We start from the raw sequence: 18,534 nt of genomic DNA, 5'->3' as shown, positions 1-18,534 counted from the left end.
TTGTATGACTAATTGGTCCAAAGAATAGAGTGTAAAATGTGAAACAAATAAAAACATGATTTTGAGTTTGTAACAAGTTACAAAATCTAAAATTAATTCTAAATTAGTCATTACGCATACATAGAAAAACGTTGTTTATAAATATACTCAATTTTATCCAAACAAATTTTTTCTTCTGTTTTCATTAATTTTAGATTTTGTGACAACAGCAGAAGACAGATCTCTGAGAATATGGAAACATGGTGAATGTGCCCAAACAATTCGACTTCCAGCTCAGTCTATATGGTGCTGCTGTGTTCTGGATAATGGTGACATTGTGGTTGGTGCGAGGTATTTATATTCTAGTCAGTCAATAAATTTTTTGTGTCTAGGTGGTTGGTAGGTACTTGAGTGTGCAGAGGTAAACCATAGAAATTTCAGGTGAACTGGAAGGATTATTTGCACATTTTGTTACTAAGTGAACATCAATAATAACAACTTTTCAAGAACTGGTACTTACTTTGTGGTATGGTATTACATTATAAATTGTATAGTGAAAACACCAAATGCCAAAGAAGCTGGAGAAACTAGAGATCTGTATGGGAAAACTTTCCCAAGAAGTTTAATTGGATTTGGAAAGTTGAATAAGAAAAGAAATTAGAAATTTTGACAAGAGAGATAACACAACTTCCATTTATGGAGTGAATGTTGTACGTTTAGAAGATGAGGGAAATACTCAAGGATTAAGGTTCTGGGTATAGCGACTGGTAGGTATGGTGCGGCTTACCTGTGCCTGAGATTCAAACTAGGTCCTTTTGGTGCTTAGGGTAAAGGATTGTAGCTCTTGAGCAAGACATGATCAGATTTAAGTGAAATTTATGAATTATACACATTGGGTTCAACTAGAGGTAACATTGGAAAGGAAAGCAAACTAGAAATGAATTGTACTAGGAGTGTGTGGTTATAAACTGACCTCAATACTAATGAATACATGAATGAGAAAATTCAGAGGAAAAGGATAAAGCTTCAAACTATAGTATATGGTAATCCCCATTAATAAAAATAGACAAGTAGGAGAATTAATTTGGTTCGTAAAGAAGGTAATACTTTGGCTTCAGACTTGTTGAATCTGAGTTGTGTCTTGCCACACTGCCAGTGGGTCCTAAGTAGTCAGACGGAGTCCTAGTATAAGAACTGAGCCTAAAGATGGACACAAAACTTTCCTTAGGGGAGGAAATAGAGAAGAGGGACAGAAGATGAGCAATGAATCCTATGAAATAATCTGGATGTAGAAAGGTCAGTAGGTTAAAAAGCACACAGGAGTCCAGATGTCAGAATTCAGGGAGATAGAAAAGGTTTTGGAGGAAGCTTAGTATCAGTGTCCTAAGTGCGTGAGAGGTTGAAGAATGGAAAGGTAGAAGAACATTTGGATTCGTTCTGAAACATGGCACTACACTGTTGTTGCTGTTACATTTTAGTAGAAAATTATAGGGTAAAAAATAAAGGAAATGAAGGAGTACTTGATACAGGAAAAGCCTGACTGACGACATTGAGAGCAAGAGGAGAAAGGTGACAGCTCTGAGTGCAGATTTAGCAGACCTCTTTTATTTTTGGTTGGGGCAGGGATTCATTGGTTGACATAGATAGGATATTTCACGAAGCTTGCTGACAGGAAAATGAATCAGCCAAGAAAGTGAAACTGACATTAGTAGAAAGTTAAGGAATAAAGTATTCTATAGAATTCAGTAGAATTAATACACTTTAAACTAGATAGTGTGACTCCCCCACTTTATTAAAATTGACAAAATGTAGTCATAAGACTAAAATATGTTCTTGAGACTATAGTATAGATTAAGAACTATTCTTTAGCCAATCATGAAGCTGTATTTTTCTTTGAGGTTATTTGAGCATTTTGAGTACCTGCTATATGATAAGCCTAGGTTGGGTCTTTGATTGTTTTATAAAGTAAACTGACCCAGTAACCCTTTTTTGTTTTGGGGGATTTTTATTTGTTTATTTGGTTTTTGGTTTGTTTGTTTGGTGTGTGTATGTGTATGGTGTTGTTTTGATTGCTTGTTTTTGTTTTGTTTGTTTTTAAGACAGGGTCTTGCTGTGAAACCTAGGCTGTAATTATAAGTCTATGTCACAATGCCCAGCTAACCCTTTTTGATAGTATATGTTGCCTGTGTAATAGTGATTTTTAAAAGCAATTACTGTATTTCTAAATTATTACAGTAAATATTTAGCATAGAATTGAATATTGTGCTGGCCATAGTGACACTTACCGGAAATCCCAGCATTTGAGAGGCTGAGGTGAGAAAATCATACAGTTAAGGCTGGCCTTGGCTATGTATGAATACCTGTCTCAAAACAACCAAATGCTGGGATATAACTCAGTGGTAGAGCACCATCGTAATGGAATCAAGGTTCTGATGGGTTCAGTCACTGGCATTTTTTAAAAAATTGAAAATTATACTTAAGTGTATTTCTCTCTCCTTTGCCAGCAACTTCTTTAAATAGCTGAAATAATAATGTATGTTTAGTCAGCATACTTCTTGACAATACACAGTGATATTTTTCATATTCATGCATACAGATAATTTTTGCTTTATTCACATGAGAGAATGTTCATAAACTGTCAGTAACTTAAATTAGTTTGCTTTTCTTGTAGTGATGGTATTATTAGAGTGTTTACAGAGTCAGAGGATCGAACAGCAAGTGCTGAGGAAATCAAGGCTTTTGAGAGAGAGCTCTCTCAGGCAACTATCGATTCCAAAACTGGGGACTTAGGGGACATTAATGCAGAGCAGCTTCCTGGAAGGGAACATCTGAATGAACCAGGTAACTATTAGAGAGTAATTGTAGTTCAGGCAATGGTGGTGCATACCTTTAATCCCAGCAATTGGGAGGCAGAGGCAGGTGGATCTCTGTGAGTTCAAGCCCGGCCTGGCCTACATAGTGAGCCCAGGACAGCCAAGGTAAAACAGAGAAACCCTGTGGGTGGGTAGGGATGGGGGGTGGGGAGACACCACTTGCCTTTTGGAATACCAGTAGTAATAAGGGAACATGTTTTGCTAATGTTTCATTTGTTCTCAATGCCAGATACTGATACTTGAGGATTTTTACTATTACACCTAACTGATAAGAGAAGCCATGTTCTTCTTGCTTGTTTTATTGTTTGAACTTGGAAGCATCCATAAAAAACATGTTAAAATTTGTCTAAGTGTTTTTGGATTTTACTCCGCCAATCAACCTTTGATTCTTAAAATATTTGTTTTAAGGTACTAGAGAAGGACAGACTCGTCTAATCAGAGATGGAGAGAGAGTTGAAGCCTATCAGTGGAGTGTTAGTGACGGGAGGTGGATAAAAATTGGTGATGTTGTTGGCTCATCTGGTGCTAATCAGCAAACATCTGGAAAAGTTTTATATGAAGGGAAAGTATGTCTACTTCTGCTTTCTAATTATTTAAACTACACAGAATATTAGAAGTTTTCTCTGCTAATAGAAATTTTTCACTATTTTGACATTTTAAAAGTACATTATTGTAAGAAAATTATCTTGTCTTAAAGTAGATTTAATATATACATTAAGATATATATAATTAAAATATTTTAAATATATATCTATTTAAAATCTTTCCGTGTAGAGGAAGCTGCTTATGACAAATTATCTATCTTTTAGAATTTCCCATACAAAACTGTTTCCAGTCAGTTTGTAGTAGGAGTTTCTTTCATCTCATGCTTAATGCCTGTCTCTGTTAAACTTGGCAAGACATGAGGGACAGTCGGGCTGTGCTTATGTGCCAGTATGTCTTGGTGAATAGGGCACCCTAACAGCCAAACATTTTGACCTTGAGATCAACCATTTGGGAACCTCCTTTTGGATCTAGAACTAATAAGTAGCTATAATTGGTTTCCTATCTCAGCTATCACCTGCCCCACTCCTAATGAAATACTAATTTTGTAACACATGCACACTTTGGCTCCTTATCTGCCAAATAGAAAGTTTTACCATTACATTTTTGAGAAAGTTTTAAAGTCTAAATGATTAGAATAAAAAACACATAACATCTGTATTATGTTATATATGTCTTTAACATATTTGAACAAGTAAATTATCTTTTGTTATCTGTTTTCATTATAGGAATTTGATTATGTTTTTTCAATCGATGTCAATGAAGGTGGACCATCATATAAATTGCCATATAATGTCAGCGAGGATCCCTGGCTAGCTGCATACAACTTCTTGCAGAAGAATGATTTGAATCCCATGTTTTTGGATCAGGTGGCTAAATTTATTATTGATAACACAAAAGGTCAAACGTTGGGACTTGGAAATACCAGTTTTTCAGACCCGTTTACAGGTGCGTTTGGACTTGTATTAAGTCTTGTGTACTAACATTAGTATTAGGGTTGGGTTGTGTGTGTGCCCGGGGTTATTTGTTTTGTTTTAGTGGAGATATTAACGAATGTCTTATGTGTGTGCAAGTACATAGTCTTACCACTGAGTATAACCCAGCCCTTGTTAGTTTTTCTTATCTTATAATGATTATATTTAGCTTTTTTTAAAATAAAAAATAGATTTTTACTTCACATTCTAATCGATAAGCCTCAAAGTATACACCAGGTTTATATTTTACAGAAACATTTATAAAACTACTGTCTTTCAAAATACAGCTTTGTGGGGCTGGAAAGATGGCTCAGTGGTTAGGAATGCTTACTGCTGTTGCAGAAATCTCAAGTTTGATTTCTAGCACCTACATGAGAAGGCTCACAACTGCCTATAACTCCTACTCCAGAGAAACTAACACCCTCTTCCAGACTCTTCAGGCACAGTACACATGCACATAGCCCCATTATACACAGGTCTACACATAATTAACAATACATTAAAAAGTTGTGTGTGTGTGTGTGTGTGTGTGTGTGTGTGTGTGTGTGTGTGTGTGTTATGCATGTGCCATAACACATGTGGAGGTCAGAGGACAACTTACAGAAGTTGGTTCTCTCCCCCCAGGTGGTTCCCAGGGATCAAACTCAGGTTATCAGGCTTGCCAGCAGGCGCCATTACTCTCTGAACCACTTCTCTAGGGCTGGTTACTTTGGTTGGTTTTTGTTATTGTTGTTTTGTTTTGAGATGGGGTTTCTTTGTGTAGCCCTAGCTCTCCTGGAACTCACTCTGTAGACGAGGCTAGCATTGAACTCAGAGATCCGTCTACCTCTGCCTTGAAAGTGCTGGGATTAAAGGCATGCGCCACCATGCCTGGCTGCTCTTTTTTTTTTTTTTTTTTTTTTTTTTTAAATGTTTATTATGGCTGTCTTAGTTACTTTCCTATTGCTGTGATAAGACACCATGACCAAGGCAGCTTAGAAAAGAAAGTGTTTATTTGGGACTTACAGTTTCATGATTAAAATCTATGATCATCATGGTGGAGAGTAATAGCAGCAGGCAGATGCTGTAGTAGTATCTGAGAGTTCACATCATGAGACACAACCACAAGGCAGAGAATTAACTGGAAACTGCGTGGCTTTTTGAAGCCTTAGAGCCTGTCCCAAGTGATACACCTTAACATGGCCATACCCCCCCAATCCTTCCCAAACAGTTCCACCAACTGGGGACCAAGTATTCAAATGCATGAGCCTATGGGGGCTATTCTCATTCAAACCACCACAGTGGTAAAGTAAACAGAAATTCTGTTTTCATATGAGGCTAAATTAGATAGATGTATATGAACTCTAGGGCAGAGTTTGATCATGTGATATGTAGTCCATTACCTGTAATTTAATATGTTGTCTGTAATAAAAAGGACATTAATGGGATTAGGAGTTATTGCTGGCATATAAATTATAATCCAGGAAGTATTAATATAAATATTGATCCAGAAAATTGAGGTATAGAGGAAGCAGAATGTCTTGTCTCCTCTTTGGACAAGGCTTCTTCTAAGTAAAATTTTAAAATAGATATTTACAGTTAATGTCTTCCTTTTGGGATACATGTATGTGTGTGCCTGCATGTGTTGTAGTGGGGATTAACTCAGGGAAGGCCTTGCACATTCTGGCAAGGCATTTTTCTGAGGTCTCCTCTTCCCATTTCTTACCCTTGTTTCTCATGTGCTAGCGCCTGTTGTTTTGTAGAAATCCCACGTCCCCTTCTTCTTTCAAATTCTTATGGTAGATCTGCCCTTCTTCCTCACAAGTACTACATGTTCTTTACATTCTCTTCTCCATCCTAGTGTAAGATTCCATTGCCTGTTTACATAGTTGAACTAACATGATCAAAGTTATCATAATAATTTTTAGTATAAATGGCTTAACTCTTCAAATCCTAGCATTTAGCACAAAGAGAAAGGTGGGGGAGACTGCATACTTAGTGCCTGGATATTTTTGTTGTCTCAGACTGCAGGACACAACAATGAACACATTGTAGTCCTGTAAAACTAAGCACTTGGCTCTGTCTGGGATATTAACAGCTACTCGGCTTATTTTGTTTTTCTAAGATTCTAACTTTATCAGTTGTGTGTTTATGTGTGCCTGTAGGGGTGTGTGTGTGTGTGTGTGTGTGTGTGTGTGTGTGTGTGTGTGTTTGTACTAAAAGAACATTTCACATAACCACACTTGTGCACATGTCAGTGAAAATGTTTCCTTTGTAGCTCTCATCCCCTGTAGCATTTTTTTCTCTTTCAGTTAGAAGTGTCAGAAGTTACAGTTCTGTTTCCTGCTAGATTCTCAGCACTGAGTGCACTGTGTGACATGTGAGCTAAGCAACCTAGGACTTTCCCAAGAGATTAACATTTAATGCCTATGGTTTTCATGCAATAGCAACCACAGGAATCCTAGTAAATCTGTACAGAAACAAGGATAGGACTTCCATGTGTATATTGTTGGGTCAGACACCACCTACAATTTATTTTTATATCAGTTATCTCCACATTAATATACTGGGGCTAAAACTTCTTTTTTTGGTTTTTCGAGACAGGGTTTCTTTGTGTAGTTTTGATGCCTGTCCTGGATCTTGCTGTGTAGACCAGGCTGGCCTCAAACTCACAGAGATCTGCCTGCCTCTGCCTCCCTTGTGCTGGGATTAAAGGCGTGTGCCACCACCATCTGGCTGGGGCTAAAATTTCAAAAAGGCATACTTAGGAGCTGGAGAGACAGCTCAGTGGTTAAGAGCAGTTACTGCTCTTGTAGAAGACACAGGTTCTGGTACCAGCACCCATATGACAGCTCACAACTGTCGTAACTCCAGTTCCATGGGTTCTGATACCTTCCTCTGATGCACCAGAGGACCTAGGCACACACACATGGTCCACAGACATACATGCAGGCAAAACAAACAAACAAAAAAACCCATACACAAAATTTTTTTTTCTTGAAATATATTCTGATCAAAATTATTTTCATGAAATATATACTCAACACAACTCCATGCCTTTTCTTTCTGTCTTTAGAATACAAATAGGCAAACAAAACCCACAAGAATTCACACACACACCAAAACCCATAAAAACACAAAATCGGGAACCATAATATGCAAACCTAAGACCAAAAAAACAAGTCCAAAGCAATATAAGACAAAAAAGTCTACAAAAATACACAAGTACAATTGAGTTTGTTTTGTGTTGACAGTTTACTACTAGGCATGGGGCCTGCCCTGAAGCATAGTTAATATCCCCAGTGAGACTACATTGGAGAAAATTAATTTTTCCTTTGCATGTGGCATATACATAAAATTCAAAAGAAAAGGAACTATACCTGGAGAACCACTGAAATTTTAATTTCTGTACAGCAGTAAGATATTTGACTATAATGTCTATCATTTTGTCATGTGACAGCTTTGATCCTTTTCTTTTTTCCAAGCTTGGCTTCTTTTAACATAAATACCGTGCTGTTTATGAATCACAGTTTCCATGTTCTTAAGCTTCTCCATTGTTTTGCATGAATAGGTGGTGGTCGCTATGTTCCAGGCACTTCAGGACCTTCCAACACAGTGCAGACAGCAGATCCTTTCACAGGTGGGATGCAGTTTTCATTACCATAATCTTGGCTCCATATGTACAGCATTTTGTATTATATATGGTTTTACATTTTGGAGATATGATCCAATAATAGTTAGTTCCCTTACCTGTATTTTCAATTTTGATAGATTTTTAACTTCTAACTTCTGCTTTTTACTGCAGGATGTAGATTTTCTCATGATTTTAAAGAACATGTTACCAGAACATTGTTTTCTCCAGTGGTTCTCCTACCAGGAGAGCAGAGTAGTTAGAAATAGAGGGTTTAATGTAAGATGACCATAGTTCCAGCCCTAGCTCTACCATATACTTCTGTGGAGAAATTGGCAAGTTACTTAATCTGTGAAATTAGATAGTAGGAGAATCCTCTAACCAAGGTACAGCACCAGTGTTATCGTTGGCAAGACACTATCATAAGTCGTGGACAAAGGAGCCATGTGAGTCCTTGGTTGGATGGAGCAGTGCAGTCAAGATCTCTCATGCAGGTTTTGACTAGTCCTAGAAGGAGGCATTCTGCCCAGCTATCCAGGATTAATGTTCCTAATCTAAGTTATTAATGGTCTCCTTGAAGTGTCATTAGAGGTTTTCAGGATGCGTTTACTTCCTGAGATAGGTAAGCTTCAGTTGAGTCAGCAATACTGGAAAAACATTGACAGAGTTAGACTTTAATGCTATTGAAGAAAGTATTAGGTTCAGAGTGCATCAATGTATTTTTTAAACACTATTGTTAGATCTTGAGGTAGAATTCATGAACAATAGACCCAGTTTGGAGGAGATTCATGACCTTTAATGGAATCCAGTGACCTTCCAAACTCAGCACTCTGAGCTATGGAAATGTAAACCTACGACCCTTTTTCAGCTACAGATTGTTTCACTCTAACTGTAGGTCAGCATCATGAAACTCTGAATTTCTCTCAATGAGATTCCTTTCTCTAATGAATAGAAGGATCACCCAGATGCAAGTGGTTGTACCTTGTGCACTGACAGCCAACTCCCAAGCTATGTGCTTTGGCAGTATGTTGTCTGTTAAGGAATTCTTTGAGTACATGATTTGATTTTAAATGGTAATAAGGACCCAAAGAATGTATAAATGATGACTTTTTCTTTTTTTTTTCTTCTTTTTTTTTTTGGTTTTTCGAGATAGGGTTTCTCTGTGTAGTTTTGCGCCTTTCCTGGAACTCACTCTGTAGACCAGGCTGGCCTCGAACTCACAGAGATCTGCCTGGCTCTGCCTCCTGAGTGCTGGGATTAAAGGCGTGCGCCACTACCACCCGGCGACTTTTTCTTTACAGGTAGTTTTAAGAACACTGATACCCTGAAACTTATCCAACAGAGTTCCATAATCTTTTTCATGGCCTTTTTTTTTTTCTGAAATGGAATAAACATACCAAGCTTAAACAAATACTAAGAAAGTCAAGAGTACTTATGGGACCATCATAACCAGGAGATGTCGGAGCATGGTGTCAGTCACTCAAGATGCATCAAGCATGTAGGCATACAAAGTAGCCTATTAAGTATCTAAGAGAATTAAGCTATCATTAGGATCATTGAACTCCACACATATAAGAAATAGATAACAAAATTATGCATGATGGTGCACATTTCCCAGGACTCAGGACATTGAGGTAGATATCGATAGTTGAGGACAACCTGAGCATCATAGTAAAAAGACCCTGCCTTAAGAAACAAAAACAAGGGCTGAAGAGATGGCTCAGAGGTTAAGAGCACTGCTTGTTCTTTCAAAGGTCCTGAATTCAATTCCCAGCAACCACAGGGTGGCTCACAACCATCTGTAATGAGATCTGGTGCCCTCTTCTGGCTTGAAGGGATATGTGCAGACAGAGCACTGTATACATAATAAATAAATAAATTTAAAAAAAAAAGAAAAGAAAAGAAAGAAACAAAAAACAAGAACAAAATGGCAACCCCTACCATATGGAGATGTGAAAATAAAGTGACAAATTACATAGAAAGTGCTTTGCAAACTATCAGGAGTACATTTAGGCCATCAGCATATATTAGCTAGTATTACTGTTGCTCTTCCAACCTTACCAGTAGTGCTGAGGCCAAAAGAGTTCTTCATGTGGCTTACAATTTAGGGTTCACCTTAATTCTTATCCTTATTAATTTATGCAGTAGTTGAACTTTTAGTGTTTATTAGAATGATCTGGGGAGCTTGTTTAAATTACTTATTTCAGTATTCTACCCCCAGCAGTTATAACTCACTATAGTGGGGAGCTTATGCCATGATTCCTCACCAAAGACTTCCTATTGGTGTTGGGGAATGGTGTGCTCTGAGGTGCTTTTCATTGTTGTTTGTAAGATTTCCTATTTGTAAAGTGGAGTAAATTTAGAGTGGGACTGGGTTATATTAAATAGGTAGGCACAGAGCTCATTTAGACAGTATAGGCCTTGAACAAACTAGTCAACATCCCTTCTTTTAAAATACTGGGCGTTATAATGGCATTTAAAACCTTATTGAGTCTGTGCTCATGTGCTTAGTATGCTAGTCAGTATTCAGTTAAAATCAACAAATCTACTTACTGTGTCATCATTATTCTTATGTACATTTTTGCTTTGCCTTTTCTGTCTATGATGCCTTCCTTGTACCATCTAGATGATATGTAAATTTAGAGAAGATAACCTACCTTCCTTCTTCCCTCAGGCTGATAGAGGGCCCTGAACATCTCAAAATCCCATTGATGCTCTACATTTATTTTTCATCTTTCTGTCTTTAGTAACACTGTCAAAAGTACAACCTGAAAAGTGACTGGACTGTTTTCAGAGCATTCCAGACTCTTGCTTAAGTCTTTCTGATTGATTCATGTACCAGCAGCTAATCTTGTTCTTTGTCCTTAGAATAAGGGGTTCATATGTCATTTCCAGAAGCTATTTTTTCTCTTTAATCTCCTTATGCTTTGTAATTCACTAAACTTCTATAATTATAATGCAGAAGGCATCTAATGTTTATTTTGTCACTAAAGACTTATTATTTTGTGGGGGCTGGAGAGATGGCTCAGAGGTTAAGAGCACTGGCTGAGTTCAATTCCCAGCAACCACATGGTAGCTCACAACCATCTATAATTAGATCTGGTGCCCTTTTCTGGCATGTAGACAGAATACTGTCTACATAATCAATCAATAAATCAATAAATCTTTTAAAAAAGAATTATTATTTTTTAAAATTTTTTAATTATTTTGTTTTATATGTCATGGGTGTTTTGTCTGCATGTATGTCTATTCATTATGTGCCTGCAGTGCACTCAGAAACCAGAGAGGGTATTAGATACCCTGGAACTGAAGTTATAGATGGTTGTGAGCCACCATGTGGGTGCTGGTAATGAACCATCATATTGAACCCAGGTCCCCTAGAAGAGCGCCCAGTGTTCTTAACCGCTGAACCACCTCTCAAGATAAATCCCAAGAATTATTTTTTAGTGAAAATGTAGTGGATACTTCCTAATCAACAACACACTTATAAGCATTTTTCTGTATAAGCTTATATATATGTATGTGTATGTATATATATATGTATACATACACATACATATATATGCTATTTTGAAGTGTGACTAATGGTGACATCATTAGTATAAGGAAACAGTGACTTAGGCTTTATGATCTGTACTTTGCTCACTAGGAGTATTACTGCATTGTAGGTGCTGGTCGTTACATGCCGGGTTCTTCTGCAGGTATAGGCACCTCCACGTCTGGAGTCGATCCATTTACAGGTAGCTACTTTAAATTTCCTTTTCTTTTAGATTTAAAAAATTTCATTGAAACTTTTTAGGCCTTAGCCTGGTTGTTAAGTTCTTGCATAGAATACATGCTGCCTTGCCTTTGATTCCCCAATGCTGAAAAGGATTTTGGTTTTGGTTTTGTTAATTTGAGACACGGTCCGCTGTGGTGTCCACAAGCATATGTAATAACAAAAGACAGTTTTAATTGAAGAAATTTTAATTTGAAGTCATTTTATTCCGCTGAATATTACTGAAATTTCAATTTGTGATAACTTTGTTTGTCCCAGCATCTCTATGTAACCCTGGCTGTTCTGGAACTTACTATGTAGACAAGGCCAGCCTAGAACTAAAAGAACTCTGCCAGCCTCTTCCTCTTGAGTGCTAGGATTAAAGGTGTGCACTACCACATCTGGCTGTTGGACCATTTTTATTAGTCATCAAATAACTGAGTTTTAATTAATTAAGATGTTGTAGAAAATGATGACTACTGTATCATTTGAAATAAGCAGTGAAGGACATGATGTAGATGTAACAGTCTTATTAAGTAAGAAACACAGAGCCAAATGCAGAGTTAAAAGCCCAAGAGGTCAGAGCAGTAGCAAAGAGCTGATACTAAAAACCCTTTCTTACCCTTCGCTGCTGCTGCTGTCCTTCCCCTGAGAAAGAGACCTACTTCCTGTGTATCTGTCTTTTTATTGATTTTCTGTTCTCCCTTCTCATTGGTTATAAACTCGACCACATGACCTCCTCGTCACTGACTGTTGGTTGGTATTGAGATTAAAGGCGTGTATCTCCATGCTGGCTGTATCCTTGAACACACAGAGATCTTTCTGTCATGTGATTGGGATTAAAGTTGTGTGCCACCACCGCCTGGCTTCTGCTATGGCTTGCTATTAGTTCTGACCCCCAGGCAACTTTATTTATTAACATACAAATAAAATCACATTTCAGTACAAATGAAATATCACCATAAGAAAAGAGTTAGCAGAATACTAATTAAGATGAGAATGAAGTTTCATACTTGTCTTGTTCTCTAACCTTTTTTAAATAGATTAGGTTGAATCTTAAGAACAAAATTAGGAAATATGAGATAGGAAGGCCCTTTTCCAAATCTTTGCTTCCATTTCTTGAGCCAGAAATGATTACATTGATAAGTACAAGTGGTATTCAAAAGTTTGAATGGTTTGGAGGTGGCTTGCTGTTGTTATTGCATGCCTTGAGTAATTACATATCTCAGTAATTGTGAGAACATAGTCATAAGATTAGAAAAATCAGGGGCTGGAGAGATGGCTCAGAGGTTAAGAGTACTGACTGCTCTTCCAGAGGTCCTGAGTTCAATTCCCAGCAACCACATTGTGGCTCACAGCCATCTGTTAATGAGATCTGGTGCCCTCTTCTGGCCTGCAGGCATACATGCTGTATACATAATAAATAAATACATCTTTTTAAAAAAAGATTAGAAAAATTGCATTTTAGTATGTCTTATAATTTTCATGATCTTCTCTGTAAATAGGAAGTAGTGCCTACCGATCAGCTGCATCTAAAACAGTGAATATTTATTTCCCCAAAAAGGAAGCTCTTACCTTTGACCAAGCAAACCCTACACAAATATTAGGTAAGTCTATATTAATGTCTTTCCTTACATACTCAGTAGCCTTTAGAGATGCTCTCAAGACTTAATCTTCCTCCACCTGACATGTGCCAGGATTTGGCTACCTAAATGAATAGAGACTTCTAATGAGGTGGTTGTTAATTCAGCTGTATTGACAGCAGTCTGGTAATTCAGCCTTAATGAATTGTAGGAAGTTGTGTGCAAATATAAAATGGTTTATCATGACTTTAATAGAAAACACCTGTTTGGGGAAAATGTAAGTCCCACCCTCAAGCTCCTGGGGTTTTGGGGGGGGATAAAGCATTTGAAAAATAAAAATAATATTTTTTTCTGTTACTTTAAAGTACTTTTCTGCTTTGTAGCCCAGGCTAGTCCCCAACTCCTGGTCTACTACACCCCACTTTAGAGGTCATATCTTTAAAAATAAATAAATGTCCTACACAAAGTGAACTTGGTGGTATTTTTGGAGTTTCTTTGTTTCATAATGCTTTTTCAGGGCTTTTATTTATTTATTTTTACCTTACAAGTTTTTTGCATATGCATTATGGTTTCCGAATTTGTGTTTTTATGTATTTGTGTTGGTGAATGTGTATATCTCTGTTCTTATGTTTGTTTCCTGAGCTTTTCTTTCTCTTCTTTTTGCTTGTTTTGTCCTGTTGTGTTTGTTTTTATTATTATTATTATTATTATTATTATTATTATTATTATTATATGCTTGTTTGTATCCTAATGAGGAGTTGGGTGTGGGGAAACATTTATAATAAGAATATATTGAAAAAAATCTATTTTCAATTTTTAAAAAAAAGTGTCCTGTAAACAGAGTCAGTGTAAGGTGCTTGTTGCCACTCCTGAGACCCAGAGTTCAATTCTTGGAACCCATATGGAGGAAAGAGAATGGACTGCATGTCACCTGACTTCCATACCGTTCCAAAGTCAAGAGTTTATTGTCCACTGTTTAATTGTGAACCTTGCATCTTGTATATGGAAATCCTAAAGCTTTTTAAGTGATGAATGAAAATAGATATTACAGGTGTTTGTAACATATAGAAGAAGGACACAGGAGGAGGACAAATTTAGGGCTATCCTGAATTATATATTGAGACTATCTGGGGAAGGGGCATGGGCCAGGGAGCAGAGAGGGTGAGAGAGAAAAAATATGCTGTTTACTTTGATTGCTTTTCTGTTAGTTTTTCTCAAATTGAAGTGAAAAAAGAAAATTTTGGACTATAAAATACTTTATTCCTTTGCTACAAAGCTGATGGTGAGAATTAATTGAGATAACACTTGTACCTAGACATAAGGCAGATACTTTTTTTCATTATTATTCTTTATATTATTGTTACAAATGGCATTGATAGGCAATATTTTAAACTAAAAAGTATACACACACTTAAACATTTGCTAATTTTTATACAGATCTGATTTCTTGTTTTCTCCATTCCTTAAATCTTGTTTTCAATAATTTGCCAGTGTTAAAAACTAGTACCAAATACAAGTGAGATAGGTCCAGTGTCCGTTTGTGATTGTTAAAGATTTGCAAATTTGGAGGCTGGAGAGATGGCTCAGCAGTTAAGAGCACTCACTGCTCTTCTAGAGGACCCAGGTACAATTCCCAGCACCCCTATGGCAGCTCACAACTGTCTGTAACTCCAGTTCCAGAGGATCTGACACCCTCACACAGGCATACATTCCGGCAAAACACCAATGCACACAAAATTTAAAAACCTTTTTTAATTACAAAAGAAGATTTGTCAATTTGAAACTGGTGAGATGGCTCAGCAGGTAAAAAAAAGTACAAGCTTGATGATGTAAGTTTGATCCCTGGAGTCTGTGTGGTGAAAGGAGAGAACTGATGCCGTAGGTTGTCTTTTGACCATGTCATCATGCAAACCATGGCACATGTATGTCTGCATTCACACACATATCATACAACACACAAAAAGAATAGATAAATGCCTTAAGTTATTACGAATTTGGGAAAAATGGGAGATGATTTATACATACGTGTGTGCGTGTGTGCGTGTGTGCGTGTGTGTGTGTAACTTACTGTTGCTTTGAAAAACTCAGAGCGGCTTCAAAGCAGGGTCTGAGGGTCTCAGACAACAGCAGAACTAGTACAATTGCCTTTCTTTCACCTACACGTAAGTGCTCAGGCACTCATTTTAAGGGCTTTGATAATTGCTGAGAAAAGTGTTGCTGTACAGGAGAGTCTTCCTGAAGATGTCTTTTATGTATTGTTTGACTAAGTTCAGTTAGAGAATTTTGAAAGACTGGTTTTGGATTCTAGGAAAACTGAAGGAACTTAATGGAACTGCACCTGAAGACAAGAAGCTAACGGAAGACGACTTGGTGCTTCTTGAGAAGATACTGTCTCTAGTTTGTAATAATTCTTCAGAAAAGCCAACAGCCCAGCAACTTCATATTTTATGGAAAGCTATCAACTGGCCTGAAGGTAAATAAGTAGTCTTCAAATTTTAACCAGAAACTTTTGTTTCTGCCAATAGTACTGATATTTCTAGATTACCTAAAAGTTATCCTGGATATTTCTAACGGAGATATGAACAGTTATTCAGAAAGGCTTTGCCACATCACTATAATTCATAACCTTGCTTTAGTCACAGCCTATGAGAATCGATTGGTGTATGTTTGGTATTCCTTAACTGAAACTTAGGAACCAGCAATGTTTTAGAATTTGGTGTCTCTCAGAGTTTGAAATATTTCCATTGACTTTACTGATAACATGCATAACCTGAAAATCCAAAATCAGAAATTCTTATAAGTACTTAGTGCTAAAATGTTTGAGATTTTAGAATTTAGTATTTGAAATTCTCAGCCTATACTACTATGATCCCTATACAAACAGTAATCTGTAAGCTGTGTCATAGTGCCTCTTATCCCCTTCAGAAATTCTTTGTGGCCTGTTAACTCCAGGTTAAAAGTATCTACTATTATTCGTCCTTTTGTGTCATTATCATATTTTTTTGAAAACCAAAAGATCCTCTCATGATTTTTACAAAACTTTGGAAATGTACTTAATTATATGCGTATGGAAGTCGTGCCTGCACAAATGTATGTGCACTACATATGTGCCTGGTGAGTGTGGAGGTCAGAAGAGGGCAACAGATCCCCAGACGCAGGAGTTAAGATGATCATGAGTCACCATGTGGATCCTGGAAGTTGAACCTCGAGTCCTCTGCAAGATCAAGTGCTCTAAACCACTGAGCCATATCTCAAACCCATGATTTATTGTTCATGACAATTTATGGGGAGAGGGAGGTTTTCTCTTTCCTACAAAATAACCTTGTTAAATATTTAACTGTGTTTTGACTGCTTATTGTGTTCTATCACTGTATTTCCTTTGAGTGCCATAATTAGACTTTAGTTGATTAGGGTTGTTTTATTCTAGTGTGTGTGAAGATCTTTTATACATGATTGGCCTTTTATTATGGAGCATATACTGTCAGGTTTCCTTACATTCACAGTAAGATTATTGTTCAGTAAATGTTCACATGGCATCTACACAGCCCTCAGTTTCAAAGCTCCTACCAAAATTCTTCTCTAAATAATTGCCCTTTAACTCTTTAGCCTAATTACCAAATATTTAATGCTAGGCTCCCTACTGCATTCATTCATCTCATTATTGAATATTTAGCTGTGTGACTATTAGACAATCTAAGAGTTAACTCAGTTTTGAAGCATATAGCAATCAATCTAGTCTATGTAAACATAAAAAACATATTCACATTTCCTAAAAATGATTGTTTTGTAGTGGGAAAATAAAGCAAATTTGAATAATAACCATAAGGAATTTTCTAGATTTTTCATTTGCATTAATGAGTATTTCTTTTTAATAGACATTGTCTTTCCTGCACTTGACATTCTTCGGCTATCAATTAAACATCCCAGTGTGAATGAGAATTTCTGCAATGAAAAAGAAGGAGATCAGTTCAGCAGCCATCTTATCAAGCTTCTGAACCCTAAAGGAAAGCCAGCAAACCAGCTGCTTGCTCTTAGGACTTTTTGCAATTGCTTTGTTAGTCAGGCAGGACAAAAGCTCATGATGTCCCAGAGGGAGTCACTGATGTCACATGCAATAGAACTGAAATCGGGGAGCAATAAGAACATTCATATTGCTCTGGCTACATTGACCTTGAACTATTCTGTTTGTTTCCATAAAGACCATAACATTGAAGGGAAAGCTCAATGCTTGTCAGTAATTAGCACAATCTTGGAAGTTGTACAAGACCTAGAGGCCACTTTTAGACTGCTTGTGGCTCTTGGGACACTTATCAGTGATGATTCAAATGCTATTCAATTAGCCAAGTCCTTAGGTGTTGACTCTCAAATAAAAAAGTATGCCTCCGTATCAGAGCCAGCTAAAGTAAGTGAATGCTGTAGACTTATCTTAAATTTACTGTAACAATGGGCAAGGGAAGCTGAGATTTTAAGTTGATTAATAGGGGTATTATTTTTTTTTTCACATTTTACATGACCAATTGCAGATGTTTAAAAAATAGAAAAGAGAGAAAAGAAAACAACTGTGGATTAAGTTCAGATCTTGTAAAGTTGTGTTGAGGAGAAAGAAATTATAAATAAAGTTTTTGCACTGATGGTTGTGCGGTTTTCCTGTGTACTGGGGTAGATTTTCAAGGGTATAGAAACGTTAAAACTATAATCAATAACAGCACAATTACAATGGCATTTTCTTCCTTACCTTAATTACTCAGGAGAACACAGAGGCTTTTCTTTGTATAAGCTGCTTCTATTTCTATATGACATCTTGTTCAGTTGACTGTTCCCTTTTTGTACATTAGCTTCTCCACTTCCTTTCACTGTTAGATTCTTTCAAAAGCATATTTCAAGGTCTTTTAGGATTTACTTGAAAAATAATTTTAGTTAAGTTTGTTATAAGTTGTAAATTGAAAAAATAGACAATAATTTCTTGAGTCATTTGTAAATAGAAAGTATCATCTTTCATGGTTCATTTTTAGATGAAGAAAGCAAACTGGTAAGCTGTAATTACATAACAGTTCAGACAACTGAGGCTTTAAATGATTATGGGTTAGGATCACTAATTTTCTTTCACTATATGAGATAATTTCATTTTTCATTCAAGTTTTGATATCTGATTATTTGGTCATTCTTCTTTACAAGTTAGATCATTTCTTTTGCCCTTCACCAAAATGCCCTTCGT

General features: G+C 36.7%; 1 protein-coding gene across 1 annotated transcript in view; it reads left to right on the top strand.

The window, feature by feature from the left end:
* Positions 1-17,950, top strand: part of Plaa (phospholipase A2 activating protein) — a 34,431-nt gene extending 16,481 nt beyond the window's left edge. Inside the window, exons 6-14 of the mRNA XM_059254530.1 lie at positions 195-330; positions 2,651-2,820; positions 3,261-3,418; positions 4,124-4,343; positions 7,920-7,988; positions 11,648-11,719; positions 13,242-13,343; positions 15,628-15,792; positions 17,195-17,950. Of these exons, the coding sequence (XP_059110513.1) occupies positions 195-330; positions 2,651-2,820; positions 3,261-3,418; positions 4,124-4,343; positions 7,920-7,988; positions 11,648-11,719; positions 13,242-13,343; positions 15,628-15,792; positions 17,195-17,760 (1,658 nt within the window). The 3' untranslated portion in view covers positions 17,761-17,950. The remainder of the gene's footprint in view (positions 1-194; positions 331-2,650; positions 2,821-3,260; positions 3,419-4,123; positions 4,344-7,919; positions 7,989-11,647; positions 11,720-13,241; positions 13,344-15,627; positions 15,793-17,194) is intronic.
* Positions 17,951-18,534: the final 584 nt, after the last annotated feature.

The sequence above is a fragment of the Peromyscus eremicus genome, chromosome 2, assembly GCF_949786415.1.
Source record: "Peromyscus eremicus chromosome 2, PerEre_H2_v1, whole genome shotgun sequence".
In the NCBI taxonomy this organism is placed as follows: Eukaryota; Metazoa; Chordata; class Mammalia; order Rodentia; family Cricetidae; genus Peromyscus; species Peromyscus eremicus.
Note: the sequence above shows the minus strand (reverse complement) of the source record. Positions and strands in the feature narration are given on the sequence as shown.